Genomic DNA, 14,265 nt, shown 5'->3' with positions numbered 1-14,265 from the left:
CCCTCTGTACACCGATAACTAAATCTTTTTCCGACCTTTTATTATCACTCTTTTCTCTTTTTATAACTGATTCTATTTCTCTTGATTTTTATTTATTTATTTATTTTTACGAATGAAAGTTTTATCTACACCTTGCTTATTTGCAATTTTTTTTATTAAAATTAAAGGAAAGCAAAACTGAAAGAGTAAAACTTAAATCTGGATGCCTATAACTCAAATCATAAAATAAAACAAACAATAACTCTAATATCAAACCTGAATGTTTCCTCTCTAAAAATTCAGACAGCAGACTATATACATATCTAACCACGTCCCTCAACAATTTTACCTGCCAAGTATTTTCACAATCATAAGGTTCACCAACGGCAATTTCCAAGATTAGACTGAAATCTAAATTACTAATACAATTCTACATTAAAGATAACTATTATGACTTCCACAAGTGTCCTTCAAAGTAATTCGGTGCAACCGTATCTCTCCAACATGACATTTTGTGATCTAATCCCTTATTTGAACTAAAAGGCTCCGAATCCGCCATTTCACATTATTAGCATATATCTATTCAGGTCCAATTATTACATTAACAAAAACCATGCTTTCGACAAAAAACCATCTAGAAATTTAATATAACCAAATAAGCTATACGTAGGGACCAACCAACGATATTGTAGACTCGGTCTGAAAAAAGGCAAACAAACAGAATCATGAAATCAAATTAAAAGGTAAAATGGAGGATCTTGAGATCCTGAGCCGGTAACGATGGGTTAAAAACTTAATGTGGTGCAGTCTCGCATTTTTGTATTAAGACATTTTTCCTAATTGTAAGGTCCACAACGAGAAGAGCTCAGGCGTATAAAACTAGCCTGCGAAAGTCTCAACATCAAAGAAGTTTAAGTACAACATTCCTCAAAAGCAATCCAAGAACATTGGATTACAAGCAATACTGTCAGTTCAGTTAAACATCCATGTCATAACAGTTCAGTAATCAATGGCGGTTCATCATAACTTGTGACTGGGTCAATTTTTACTCTACCCTCAAGAGATTGTTACAACAGTTTAAATAGGGCCTTTTCTAGTCTAGTAAACAAGGGCATACAAGGAGCACAGCCCATAGCCTCATCATCTTTTCTTAAATCCATATTTCTTGCGTTCGTAGAACAGATCTGTTTTGGCACTCCCTAAATTAACAATTTTTGGGCACCCATCCCTATCTTTCTCTTGCTGCGTGCACTCTTTGCAATAGTAGGCATCCGAAATACCCACTCCTCCACAAATAACACACCTACCTTGGAAGGATCCATAATTGCATTCGTCACAAACACGCACAAGTGTGCAAGGACGCACATACGAGTCACATATTACACATTTCCCATCACATTTCTCACAAAGTCGTCCAATGGCAATTCCTGGCTGCTTTCGGCACATAATTAAATCAGGATGATGCTTGGCCATGCTTCAAGTTCCTTGTCTATGCCTCTAATCTGCAGAGTGAAACTGGAGAGGTTAATTTGTATGCTTACAAGGCAAACATTTAACAATAGACCTGTTTGTTTTTATTTTAAAATATGACAATGGGAAATATTTACATAGAGATCAATAATTTAATCTATAAGAAATGGCCTGAATTAACACTTTGCAGTGGCCAGTAAGGAGTTGTGGAGAGACAGACAACACAAAATCTTATGGAACAGAACTTATTGTGGTAGTTTTCATCGCTTTATGACCCAAAAAAATCGAAATTAAAACTAAAAAATAATATTGCTTTCTATAACTCAACAATTTTCATCTCTTCTCTTCTCGCAATACAAGGAAACATAGTCCATTGTATCACATTTCATTATAGTGTAATATACTCCCAAAGCAACCGGGAGGGTTTTGTTTTTGAGAAGCATGGGGATAACGGAATAATAGACAGAATCACAATCGCAATGCAATACTTTACTCTTATTATCTGTTGTGGATATTGCTAAATTTAAGCCTTTTGTTTGACAAGATTTGTATATATAACTTCTTGATTACTAGCAGCATGATTTTTGGGCTCCAAGTAGGATAAACAAGATCTTTGGAACTAGCAGTAGCAACAGAATTTAGACCTTTTGTGCTGTAAACTTTAAAAGACAGCACCATGAGTAGCAGTAGATTTTCTGTTTGAAATGCAAGTTTATGATTCCTCTTATATTTAACTCTGGGTTAGCATTTTTTGGTTTTTAAAGGTGTATACTGTATAATTGTTTTGCTGATGTACTTTACCTTTAATTAACTAAAGTTATATATAAAAAAGGATATTCTCACAATAATACACACCACAAGAGCACATATTCCACGAACAACAGATATAGTCATATAGAGCCTATACACTGGTGCTGCAATTCATCCATGAACTAGCTCTCTCACTCTCTCCGGGACGTCACTATCTTTTCATGCAATTCCAGGTCCATTGTTGTTTACCTAGCTTAAAAATAGAGACCACAATCTTCAAAAGGGACACTGCTATTGCAATATACCATAGACTGATATAATAATCCAATAGCACGAAAGCAAAAAAGGGAACCTCATACTCTAGCGAGATCTGCACAGTAATTCCCAAAAACACAGCTGCTGTCTACGCCAAAATTCAGGACTTCTATCTTAGTAGTTGCATTAGACAACACTCTTCCGGTTATCTTACCAAGTTTTGGGCATGTTATAGTCAGACATTACGGAAGTTTATGTAGTTATTCCTGTTGGGCAGAGACCTATACAAACAGAAAACCTCAAAAATAATAGATTCCCAATCTCATGTTGGCATTGGATCAATTCCTGACATCAAATTCTTTTACCAATTTTTTCCTTTTCTAAAATTTTAATGGATACGCAGCCTTGAGGCAAATAGCACAATCAATATATGGAAATAGAGATGAAACATACATAACGGAAAAAGGAAAAGAACACATTACGTACCGATCCAAGATTTTAGGGTTCTATAATTATGGATGAAAAGCACCCTATAATAGTGGTTTTTTACTTGAACAGGTACCTATTGACGAAGGAAATAAGAAACAGAGAGAAAGTAATAAAGAAGTTCAACAGGACTAACCTGCAGGTATAGGGTTGAGGGATGGATGAAAGCTTGGATGGTTGCCTTCTATCTAACTTCTTTTGAGAGATTGCAGAATGCAGATTTGTGGTTTGCCAAACTCAGAAATGGAGGGAAACCGCACAGGTGAGGACCAGAGGCGACTCTTAACAGCGGAAACCATATATATGGGCTCGGGCGGGAGTCCACAAGAACTCTCCAGAGACGTCGCTGGGACTAAAAGGAGTAAGGAATAGTAACTCGTCCAATTCAGCCACCACTTGGACTTGCTTCTTTAGGAAGTGGCCCAATTCTATCCTGGCCTCGTACCTGTCCCCCTAACCAAAATGTGCGTCTTTAACTTCATGCACATAGCGAAGTCCGTCCTTTCTAAATTTTTATTTTTCATTTTTTATACAATCCTTATAAGTATAATCATTATATTATAATTATTAATTATAATAAATTTTATATATAAATTTTATTTTTTTTAAATAAACCCACCGATTGTATTAATAAAATTTTATCAAATAAAGAGAAATATTATTTCAAACATAGAGACAATTTTTCGTAATAAATTCTTTAGCCAAATTATGAGCAGTTAGGTAACATTACGGCGAGCCCATCTAACAGAAATATTAATTTTAAAATCTAATAAAAATTTATAATCATTTAAAATTAAATCTCTGCATAAAATAATTTAGTAAAAATACTTTTTAAGTGTCTATCTAAATCTCTGCATAATATAATTTGATAAAGATACTCTCTTTTCTTTCTCATCTCTTGAGTATAAATCATTAAAATCTCTCAAATAAAGTTACGGAAAAGAGTTTCTATGAGATAAAACTCGAATAAGATCCCAAGACTGACGTCGTCGTTGCGATTTCAGAAACCCATAATAACTAGTAAATCTCCATTGAATATTATATTTCGAAACCATCGAATCAATAAAATTTGAAGAAAAGCCAACCACAGAAACAGATTCGTAACTCTTCCACACTAACGAAAAGGTCTCCTCTCAATTTTTGTCTATTAACCGAGAAACAACTATCAAAATGTAAAAAATTATGAAAAAATTTTATACCAAAATTAAGAGTTTTTATTTTCATCAAAAATAAAATATTCGATTTATAACTAGAAAATAAATCTTTTAATACAATAACTGTCTGATAATTATCATCATAAATCTGCTAAAAATGTCTGCATATTCTGAAAATTAATTGGATTGTATGTGAAAAACATTCCACCATACAGAAATTATAAATGACCATCAAAATATTTCTGAAATTCTTAATAGGAATAATAATATATTTTTTTTTATTGATAATCAATTTACACAGATAATATGTCATAGAAAAGAAAAATAAGAAATTAAATTAAAAAAAAATGCGAGTGTATTATAAAGAAAAATTGACGTCTAAATTATATCCACATATATAAATTTTATTATAATTAATATAAATTTTATTATTATTTTATTATAACAATAATAATAAAAATGTCTAAAAAGATGAAACATCAGACAATACTAAAAAGATTATCCGGCATCCATTATTAAATCAGATTATGCTGAAATCGTTACTGCCGCCGGAGGCAGAGCTCATTCTTATCAAGACTGAAGTCGGTGCAGAATACCCAAGTAAAAAATAATAATTTTAAATTAACTTTTATATTTATATATTTGAATCAGAAGTTCCATTGGAGACTTAAGAGTGAAGGGATAAGAGATCAGAAGCAGCTGTGTGTGCTCCAGTTGGAGTCAAAAGCCATTATACGTGTCAAGCTTCATGCATTAACGTCTCCCAAGTGTCCACAACCCTCCAACCCCTCTTTGGCTAGTTGAAGGCTATAACGCCAACACTTCTCATCCATGCAGGAACCCTATCTCCATTTTCTCAACTCTTTCTTTCTATATTTTCCTTCTCTAATAACAAAGCTCTCACCGGTCAACAGCTTCGAAATCCCTTGTTTGTAGGGCTTGCTCTGACATACTATATATTCTCAGTTTCAGAATCAAGTTGATCAAGGAGAAGAACCAACTTCAATATCTAGCCAGCCATGTCTACTAGGACATATGCATTTGGGAGGGCAGAAGAGGCCATCCATCCTGACTCATTGAGAGCCTCATTAGCTGAATTCGTCTCCACTCTTATCTTCGTCTTCGCCGGTGAAGGCTCCGTTCTTGCTCTTGGTATATTTCCTGCCATCTCTTTTATTATCTTTGAACGGCTCTCTTTTCTCTCTAAAAGGTAAAAAGTGAAAGAGTATTTTTTTATGATCTTCCTGTGCAGACAAATTGTACACAGAAACAGGGTCTCCGGCTTCTGGGTTGGTGATGGTTGCGCTTGCACATGCATTGGCATTGTTTTCTGCTGTTTCAGCCAGCATCAACATATCAGGTGGCCATGTGAATCCTGCTGTTACCTTCGGAGCTCTCGTTGGAGGAAGGATCTCAGTCCTTCGCGCTTTCTATTACTGGGTTGCTCAGCTTCTTGGTTCTATTGTCGCTTCTCTTTTGTTGAGGCTTGTCACTAATGGGATGGTATACAATACTTTTATCTATCATATATATATGATGGCATATTGTGTTTTAAGAATTTGCAGGTAATATATATAAAATATGATATTGATTTTTTGCAGAGACCAGTGGGATTCTATGTAGCATCAGGGGTTGGAGTGGTGCATGGCCTGATACTGGAAATGGTACTGACATTTGGACTGGTATACACAGTATATGCGACAGCCGTTGATCCCAAAAGGGGAAGCTTGGGGATTATTGCCCCTCTAGCCATCGGGCTCATTGTTGGGGCCAACATTTTAGTTGGTGGTCCTTTTGATGGAGCGTCAATGAATCCAGCAAGAGCTTTTGGGCCTGCCCTAGTTGGGTGGAGATGGAGAAACCATTGGATCTACTGGCTGGGTCCTTTCGTTGGAGGCGGCTTGGCAGCGCTGATATACGAGTACATGGTCATCCCTACAGAGCCATTACCTCATCATACTCATCATCAACCTTTGGCTCCAGAAGATTACTAGTTCATTAATTAATTTGAAATTAAGTTCATAGCTAGTTTTAGGCAATGATTTTCTTCTTCTTGGTTGTCTGGATACATGTTTATCTGATTGTGTCTTTTGAAATTTGCTTGTTCTCTTCTGCTGGTGTCTTATCATGTGCTAGCTACTTTGGTTGTGGATAATGGTGGAAATAAATTAAGTATGCCGGAATCCTTTTTACTGTATTCGTTCCTTTATTTTTTACTCATACCAGAACAAATGATAACATATCAAGTATCATGTTGATGTGAGAGTTGAAAGATATATTTCTCAGTGAAACATGGAAAACTATGCTACGATTCTCACATTCTTATTCAACGAGATGAATTAAAAATCTTGAAATTGTTTTGTGTTAATGTTTCGCAAGTCGACATAAATAGATCCAAGCAGAAGCCCATGAGTTTCTGTTCTATAGATTTTAGTTTTGCTGAAGCACTAAAGTCGGCTAGAATAGTTGGTGAATTGACATCCTAAAGCCCATGAAGTTTTTGAGGTTTATTTACTAAGCCTTTATTCTTCAATTGTATGGTGTTGAACCTGTAAGTTCTCAGTATTGAGCTGGTAAGAACTTTGGGTGGAAAAATCATTAATGGCACTGTAGAAGATATAAAGAATTTTCTTCTTAAAAACAAAACCGCTGCTCAACGAATAAAAACGCAAGAGATGCGCAAGCTTGGTCGGCCCTTTTCCTGTTTCCTAACCTTGATTTTGACAATGAAAAAGCAATGCAACTCATAATTAATGACTTTTTGGCCGCTGTTGACAAATTTGTCATCTGCTTTTTTTAACTATTTTGTTATACAGGTTTTCACCAAACCCTATAATGGAAACCCTAATTGGGTTAATTGAATAGTGTCTCAGTAGTAGTCTATGTAAAAAAGAAGTATAGCACCTAAAATATTACACAAATCCAAATTAATGGGTGCTGCACTCCTCCATCCATGAATGGCATTGGCTACCAGATTTATGTATGTCCAAGCATTCCTTGTTTTGGCAGTTTCATGGTCCTCGCATCTTCTCAACAATGCTCCTGCCCTTTTCTTCAATGTGGCGTCTCTTCTCTTCAAGTTTGTCACCCATCTTCTTCCCCAGATCAAGCATCCTCGCCCTTCTTCCCATCCTCTTTAGTTTTGAATCGTCTTCTTCAACAGCACTGTGATTCTGTTTTTCAGCATCTACAAGAGACCTAGATGGTGATTGACGCTCTGACATACCTTTACTTTGTTGTGAAATTGCTTGTGGTTCATAGCTTGCCAATAAAGGATCTGTTAGTTCTTGCGAAAAATTGCTGCTTTGTGTTGATGGCTTGGTGGAGCTCAATGAGCTCTCCACAGCATCAGAATAATCAGAAAATGATTGTTGAGAACATTCAGCTTTTAAATGCTTATTTTCTGGATCATTTTTAGAAGCTCTCCTGTGAGGCGCTGCCTCAGATTTTGCTTTGTCGGGTTGGGAACCATCAACTTCGCGTGCAGTGGCATGATCACTAGTGGCTTCTCGACTAAGCCACATAAAAGGAGCAACTTTCCGAGGTATCCAGTCATCCTTTTCAGCTAACATCCAGGGAATGTACAGGCTTTCACAGTTTGGAAGAACCATAGTCTCTCTCATGGAAGCCTGCACAAGTCAGACAGCATTTGCTGAAACCATAAGCATAACAATTTCTCCTATTCTATTTCCAGGAAAATGGCTAAACATAAACTCTTCTAATGGAAATAATCACACTGCAGGTATACAATCTCAGTAAGGGTATCTAAACTGCAGTTGTTTGAGTGTCAATTACATGTCTGTTTAGACGAGAACGGTGTATAATTTTACAAGTTACAACTAACTTTTCCGTATTTCTGGATGGGCTGGGCTATGCTGTCATTAATTACATTTCTAATAAGACTGATCTAATTGGCTATTGATGAACAAAGCTTTAAATAATAAGGTGGCGCACACATATAGCTTAGAGAAAGGGTTCGGTGGTTAAGTCGAGATGTTCTGCATCAGTTCCTTGGGCGAATAAAATCAAGCAGAGAAAGATAATATGAAGCAAGTTAGAGCAGTATGCTCAGCAAGAAATCATGCAACACAGTAATTCATCTAATGGGTACAAAAAGAACTCTTCTCTGATAGTGTTACTTGAGGAACAGAAGAAGAACTTGTGAAGAATAAACTAGCATGTGATAAAAGAAATTCCATACCTTAAACCGATTGATCAAGAACAAAGCAACATGCCCATTCGTAATCTTGTGTTCCCCAATAGATGACTCCAAGTCAAACTCTATATCAGGCATAGATGTAAATCCATACCACAATTGATCAGAAGGAGGTGGCTTTATATGTAAACGCAGTGTTCCACGGAGTGATGCAACCCTTATCGACAAAGAGAGAGGTACCTTAATTGAAACTTCATTAGTTGGGGAAAAACCAAGGAAGCTTCAGCTTTCATTTTTGCTTTCAACCAAAGGACCATCAATATAATACCATTTTATATCACGGAGGTAAAGCATACCAATTTTTGTAACCTTAGGTAAGATGTCAACCTAAAATGACCATTACAGATTTTGTCTTTTCTTCTTTTCCTTTATAAAAAGCAAAAAAAAAAAAAAAAAAAAAAAATTTCTTTCCGTGCTGTCATATTAACTCAAAATAATTTAAATGAAAATCTATTTCAGTTATTGCAGTGGCATATGTTGCCTGTCAAAATAAAATATGTCCATACAAACAAGATTTTCAGAAGACAAACCACAAAAGAAAGAATATAAGAATAAATACAAGTTGCTTGTGAGAAAATAGTGTCACATCAAGTACAATATAAGAGGACTTTAGCAATATGATTTCATTTTTCACCTCAGAGCTCAGACAGGAAAGCCCAATGACAGGTCTAGGAAAGATGTACATTGAGCACCCAACAACTATATTAAACATGCTCCCTCCAGTCTTAAAATTGCCAATTACTTACCGTCCTTTCTAGTTGCCTCTCAAGACTCCCTAGACATCATAATATCTAAATACCCCCCAAGCAAACTTAACGATAAAATGATCATTGAATTACTAGCAACAGCCATGACCGAATTCCTAAAACTTATTGTTAGAAGGGTTTACTTTTTCAAAAGGCAAAGATTCCTGCTCCTATTTATGCATGTGGTCAAACTAACTAGCAAGGACATTTCCTCAGATTGAATCAAATATACAAATCTTCATTTAAAAAGACACATGACAGAAGTGCATAAATAGAACAGAGCACCCTATACATATATATATTATACAAACCTGTGAAACCTGTTTTGCAATAGAATTAAGAATGCATTTCCACCTAGACACATTAGTTGATGTTGATGAATAACTTGTAGAATTCTTTAACCCATCTGCAACAAGGAAAGATCAGCAGCAAGTTGGTATCATCCACCATCATCAGTTGATAATGCAATACAATTTCTCCAACCCAAACCAACAATAAAGTAACTGACTAATTGCATTGCTTCTTCGCGTTATTGGAAGAAGTGGATAGAGAAATTAGATATATCTCTGCTACTCTGTTGATCCACCTCAGAACATATCTGGCATTTCTGCAGGATCTATTTCCATTTCATCTCAAATTCAAGATTTAATCACGCTGGACTTTGATTATTGCAAAACCATGCAAGTTATATGTCCTATCTTTACTAGGATAAATGGGTATTCATATGTTCTTCATGAGAATTATTGTTGCTTCATACGCTCATGGACTCTGAAAAGATTTTGTCTCGATTAGAGTCTCTACATAGTAGCAAAGAGAAGATTCTACAATAGTTCTAAGCTTAAAACATCCATACATGAGCATTCATGGTCTTTCTAACTCGTACTACCTAACTTTTGCAGCCCCCAATAAAACAATTTTAAACAGAATTTAAATAGCATTTTATTGGGTCTTACTTCACAACTGCAGTTGTCAAACACACTCCATCGGCGTGGAAGCCCAAAATGGGAGCACAGTTAAAGTATGGATTCAAATATTATTCCAAGAACCTGTTCTATTCTATGACTCAATATAATTTTATTCTTACCAAGTTTATGATTCCTTTCATTCTCCCACTCTTGTGCATCAGCAGTTCCTTCAGAAAGATTCAGCTGTTTCCCAAAATATTCAAAACCTTCAAGAAGGTCTGTAGAGACATCCCCAACTGAACTTGATTCTGAGTTTGTATTCACCATATCCTTTTGCAGATTCTTAACTTCCAGCCTTGTTTCAATATCTAGCACCAGTCCAGCACGATATTCAAAATCAACTTCCCATGCCCATACCTCATTCATGTCTGTAGGAAGTACTCTTATACAGTGGATATAAGGTGGTAGACTTCCGAGGCCTAGGTCAGTACATACAACTTGACCTATGTAAGTGGGTGTCCTCATATTGGATAAGGTTCTCTGTTATACCAAATTGGGGGAAAAGAAATTAAAAAGTGTCTCCGTATCTGAATATGACAGTCAACATAAAAAAGTAATGCAGAGACATACTTGACCAAAGAACAACTGCTGCATATGATGCTAAATGTTTGGTCCTTCATGATAAATAAATGCAAATAAACACAATAAAGTATACCTGAATCCGAGCTTGCAATGAACTGATTATCCTTGGACTGCTTTTGGCATCAAAAAAAAATCGGGAAAGAAGCAAATTCCAACAGAGTGTTCCTTCATCAGCATTTAACTTGTCATCATAATCCACATCGGAAACAACAGAAATAGGGTGTTGGCTCGTGGAGCAAGAAGAAGTTGATGATGAAAGTACTCCAATATTTTCCTCAGAACTCAGCAATGCCTTTGTTGTTGGAGCAGTTTTTACCACATTGCTGTTTAAGGTTGGATCTCGGAATAAATGACTCTGGTCAATAGTCTTTTTCTCTTCATGTTCATGGCCTAGTGAAAAAGATCCCCTATTCTCTATACTAGTCTTTGAAGCTTTTCTAGCAAGCTTTTTCAGAAATGAGCGAACTTTTGATGCAGAACCATCAAACTTAGCCACCCTATCTACTGGTTCAGCAATGAATCCTGCTGAGGGTTTCATAAATGAAGGGTATCCTGTATTTAAGGATGCCAAATAACGGTGGAACTCTTTACTCAACTTAGTGAACCAGTTAAGTTTTTCTTTGTCATCACATGAGGCAAGACGGAGGGCTTTACACCATGACTCCTTCTCCCAAGACGTGTCGAGATAAATGTAAACTGTTTTACTTGCATCATATATAATTGAAGTTTTGCTTTCCACTTTTATAGGAAATCTTTTGGCCCTGCAATGTCAAAAATAGTTGCACACTGATAAAGATAAGTACTGCAAATATCTTATAATTTTGAAGTTATATAACACCTAAATTCCCCTTGACTAAATAATCAAGAAATTTTCTAAGAATAAGAAAACAAAAGGTTTCCTATGCACGTTTAATTGTGGCCAATCAAGAGAATGAGTGGACAGAGAAGGCTTAGGAAGAAGCTTCAGTCTTAAAAGAATGGTAAATTGCTATCAAGTCCTCAGTTCATTAAAATTAACTACTTGGTCACTATTTTTACAAACTTAATTAAAATACCTATGCATTTTGTATATTAAACTCTTCAGCCATTCTGAAGAAATTTTATCAATGAAAACATCAGTTAACTTGTTTTAGCTTATAAAAGCAACTAAACAATATTGATAATTAAAAAATTACATGAACGGATAATTAATTACAGGAACTAAACAATATAAATATATAAAACTAAAACAAATTGACTAAGATTTTCCCTAAAAGATATAAGAACATTAACGGATAATTAATTACAGGAACTAAACAATATAAATATATAAAACTAAAACAAATTGACTAAGATTTTCCCTAAAAGATATAAGAACATTTTAAATGAGTTTTAAAAAAAATACTAAATAGGTAATTTTGATACAGGTATTTTATAGTAATTCCCTAAAAAATAATAAGTTTTCTTTTTTATTTTTCAAGTGGAATGCAGACGAAGGAACAATTTTGCCAGTTAGAATTCTAAGGCACGATGATTGGCTTGGCTTCGCTTGGCCTGTGAATATGGTCACCCTCAACAATTTCTTTTAAAAAGAAATAAGGAAAGAATAGAGACAAAATGAGGAGGATGTAGAGGAGCTTTAAACGGGAGATGTAGTATGACAAACATTAAGTAAACAACGAAAAGCCGTCTACGGTAGCAAGGGATTGATTAGCATGAAATTCAAAAACAAAGAAACCAGAAAAATCGGATACACAATAGTACACAACAAAAAGAATATGGCACAGGCTATTAGGCTGTATTTACCATTTTCTTGTAGAAAGGTCTGAAGCAGAAACAGCTTCTACAATGCAACCCTTTAACGAAAAAGATGCATGGGAACCATCTGAATCTGTCAAAATTAGAACTCGATCCTTGATTTTTGCAAATTTCTTAACAGGATTAACCTCAAAGAGATCCTTTTTCTTTTTTTGCTCATTTAGCACATTTTCCACCACCCAATTTCTGGGAACTTTATCTGATTCTAGGACCCAGACAACCCCCTGAGTCAAAAAAGCAAATCAGCTCAACAACTGAAAGCCGCACACATACAGCTAACTTGAATTGAGATAAAAAGCGGAAAATTTCCGACTATTTAAGCACATGGGTAGAAAGGCAACTGAAAGATACTCACCTTCTTGTTATAGAAGTGATCGAGGGACTGTTGGGGATCGAGATCTTTATGAGAAGAATGAGGTGATGATTTAAGCTGCTCTTGTGGAATCTTGCGATTCAGTCGTTTAAAGAAGACATAGACGCCCAGAACTTCCAAGGCAACAACGGCGAATGCCCCAACAGAAAACCCGGCAAGAAATACTAGTAACCAATGCATTACTTTCTTTTCAGTGGATTAGAATATATTATAGCTCAACCCTGTCCCAGACGAGATCAAATTAAGTTAAGCTAATAATAGCCCGAGCTCGGCACAGCTGGACGAAGAGGGAAGAACTAAGAAGATGAAATTAATTACAACGCTACAAGCATAATAACCTATCTCGGTGGACAAGAATGTAGTCCAGCTTCTTCCATTGATGTGAAGAACCAAGACTTCATTCTGCTGATCGGGTGATACTTGAACCTTTGGCGCTCCAATGGACTGGAGAGAAGATGAACCGAAGAGAGAGAGCCGCCGCCGTGCCGCACTTAACGCCCGTCTTTGTCGCTCAATTCTTCAATCGACCATTGTCCCTTATCTAATTTTGATCGCCTAAATTGGCTGCCAGGATGAATTGCGAAACTGAAGGTTCGTTGAAAGGTTTTGAAATTGGCAAATTAAGATAATTTGATGTAATCTTCTGTTGCGCTGTCCACTCCATGCTTAAATTGAAAGGCTAGATAGAATGTTAACCGAAAATATAAATCCTGATACTTGACAATTTGGCCCCAAAATTTACGGAATGCTGCAATTCAATTATTTTCTTCTATATTTTATATTTTTATCCTTTTCTCTTATCTTTTTTATTTTTTATATTTATTTTTTCAATTTTCTCTCTTGGCCAAAAGAGGAGTGATAGAGAAACTTATCTCCCGTTTGTTTATTTCTCGGAGCTCAAGTCTCTATTTCTACTGCATATATTTCTTACTATTCTGACCCTTTCTAAACAGGAAAGGTCCCTTCTAGCCCGTTTGTAGTCGCAGCATTAATATTTGGGGGAGGTTAAATATATGCTTGACAACTACATTTTAAATTTTTATAAAAAATTTAGAGGGCTGATCCAGGCCTCGCTTATGAAGAGGGTGTAGTGAAAGATTGTAATGGTATGTCAGCGAGGGGTTTTATGTCAAATATGGGGAAATACTATATTTTTATGGCACTGTTTATTAGAGGATAAAGTTGTTGGTAGAGTTGGGAGTCTACTGTGGGCTAAGGCTTTAGAAGTTTTGGAGGCAATGAATCAAGCCAAGAAGATGGGAGCCACTTTTGTTATTAGAGTCGGATTCGGCTATCCTTATTGACTTGCTTAAGAAGAAGCAAAAGGAATGCCAATGGAATATCAGGGCCAGTCTCTGCTATCATTTTGTCAGTAGAGTAGCAAATCATGCAGCAGACAATATTGCTAAGCTGTGTCTTTCCGACTCTCTTTCATGCAATTGGTTGGCCTGTCAACCGGTCTCTTTTCTAAAGTTAGATGCTGACATTCAAT

At 35.8% G+C, this 14,265-nt stretch overlaps 3 protein-coding genes across 4 annotated transcripts; 1 reads left to right on the top strand and 2 right to left on the bottom strand.

Annotated features, from left to right (window-relative positions):
- Nucleotides 1-764: 764 nt before the first annotated feature.
- Nucleotides 765-1,481, bottom strand: LOC110608732 (PHD finger-like domain-containing protein 5A). The gene has a single exon (XM_043953773.1). The coding sequence runs from the start codon at nt 1,450-1,452 to the stop codon at nt 1,120-1,122; it is 333 nt and encodes a 110-aa protein (XP_043809708.1). The 5' UTR covers nt 1,453-1,481; the 3' UTR covers nt 765-1,119.
- Nucleotides 1,482-4,857: 3,376 nt separating this feature from the next.
- LOC110609333 (probable aquaporin TIP3-2) lies at nt 4,858-6,291 on the top strand. The gene is made up of 3 exons (XM_021748841.2): nt 4,858-5,246; nt 5,347-5,597; nt 5,696-6,291. The coding sequence occupies exons 1-3, from the start codon at nt 5,114-5,116 to the stop codon at nt 6,086-6,088; spliced, it is 777 nt and encodes a 258-aa protein (XP_021604533.1). The 5' UTR covers nt 4,858-5,113; the 3' UTR covers nt 6,089-6,291.
- Nucleotides 6,292-6,865: 574 nt separating this feature from the next.
- LOC110609330 lies at nt 6,866-13,597 on the bottom strand. 2 transcript variants are annotated; one of them, XM_021748838.2, is made up of 8 exons: nt 13,112-13,596; nt 12,756-12,994; nt 12,389-12,624; nt 10,677-11,364; nt 10,141-10,501; nt 9,368-9,462; nt 8,296-8,490; nt 6,866-7,723 (listed from the first exon to the last, which is right to left on the bottom strand). In XM_021748838.2, exons 2-8 carry the CDS (start codon nt 12,951-12,953, stop codon nt 7,106-7,108), a joined length of 2,391 nt encoding a protein of 796 aa, XP_021604530.1. In that variant the 5' UTR covers nt 12,954-12,994; nt 13,112-13,596; the 3' UTR covers nt 6,866-7,105. The 2 variants fall into 2 exon arrangements, with proteins under 2 accessions (XP_021604530.1, XP_043810065.1); XM_043954130.1 differs by having other exon boundaries at nt 12,756-13,597.
- Nucleotides 13,598-14,265: the final 668 nt, after the last annotated feature.

The sequence above is a fragment of the Manihot esculenta genome, chromosome 2 (genome assembly GCF_001659605.2).
Source record: "Manihot esculenta cultivar AM560-2 chromosome 2, M.esculenta_v8, whole genome shotgun sequence".
Lineage (NCBI taxonomy): Eukaryota > Viridiplantae > Streptophyta > Magnoliopsida > Malpighiales > Euphorbiaceae > Manihot > Manihot esculenta.
This window is presented reverse-complemented; position numbering and strand designations above follow the sequence as displayed.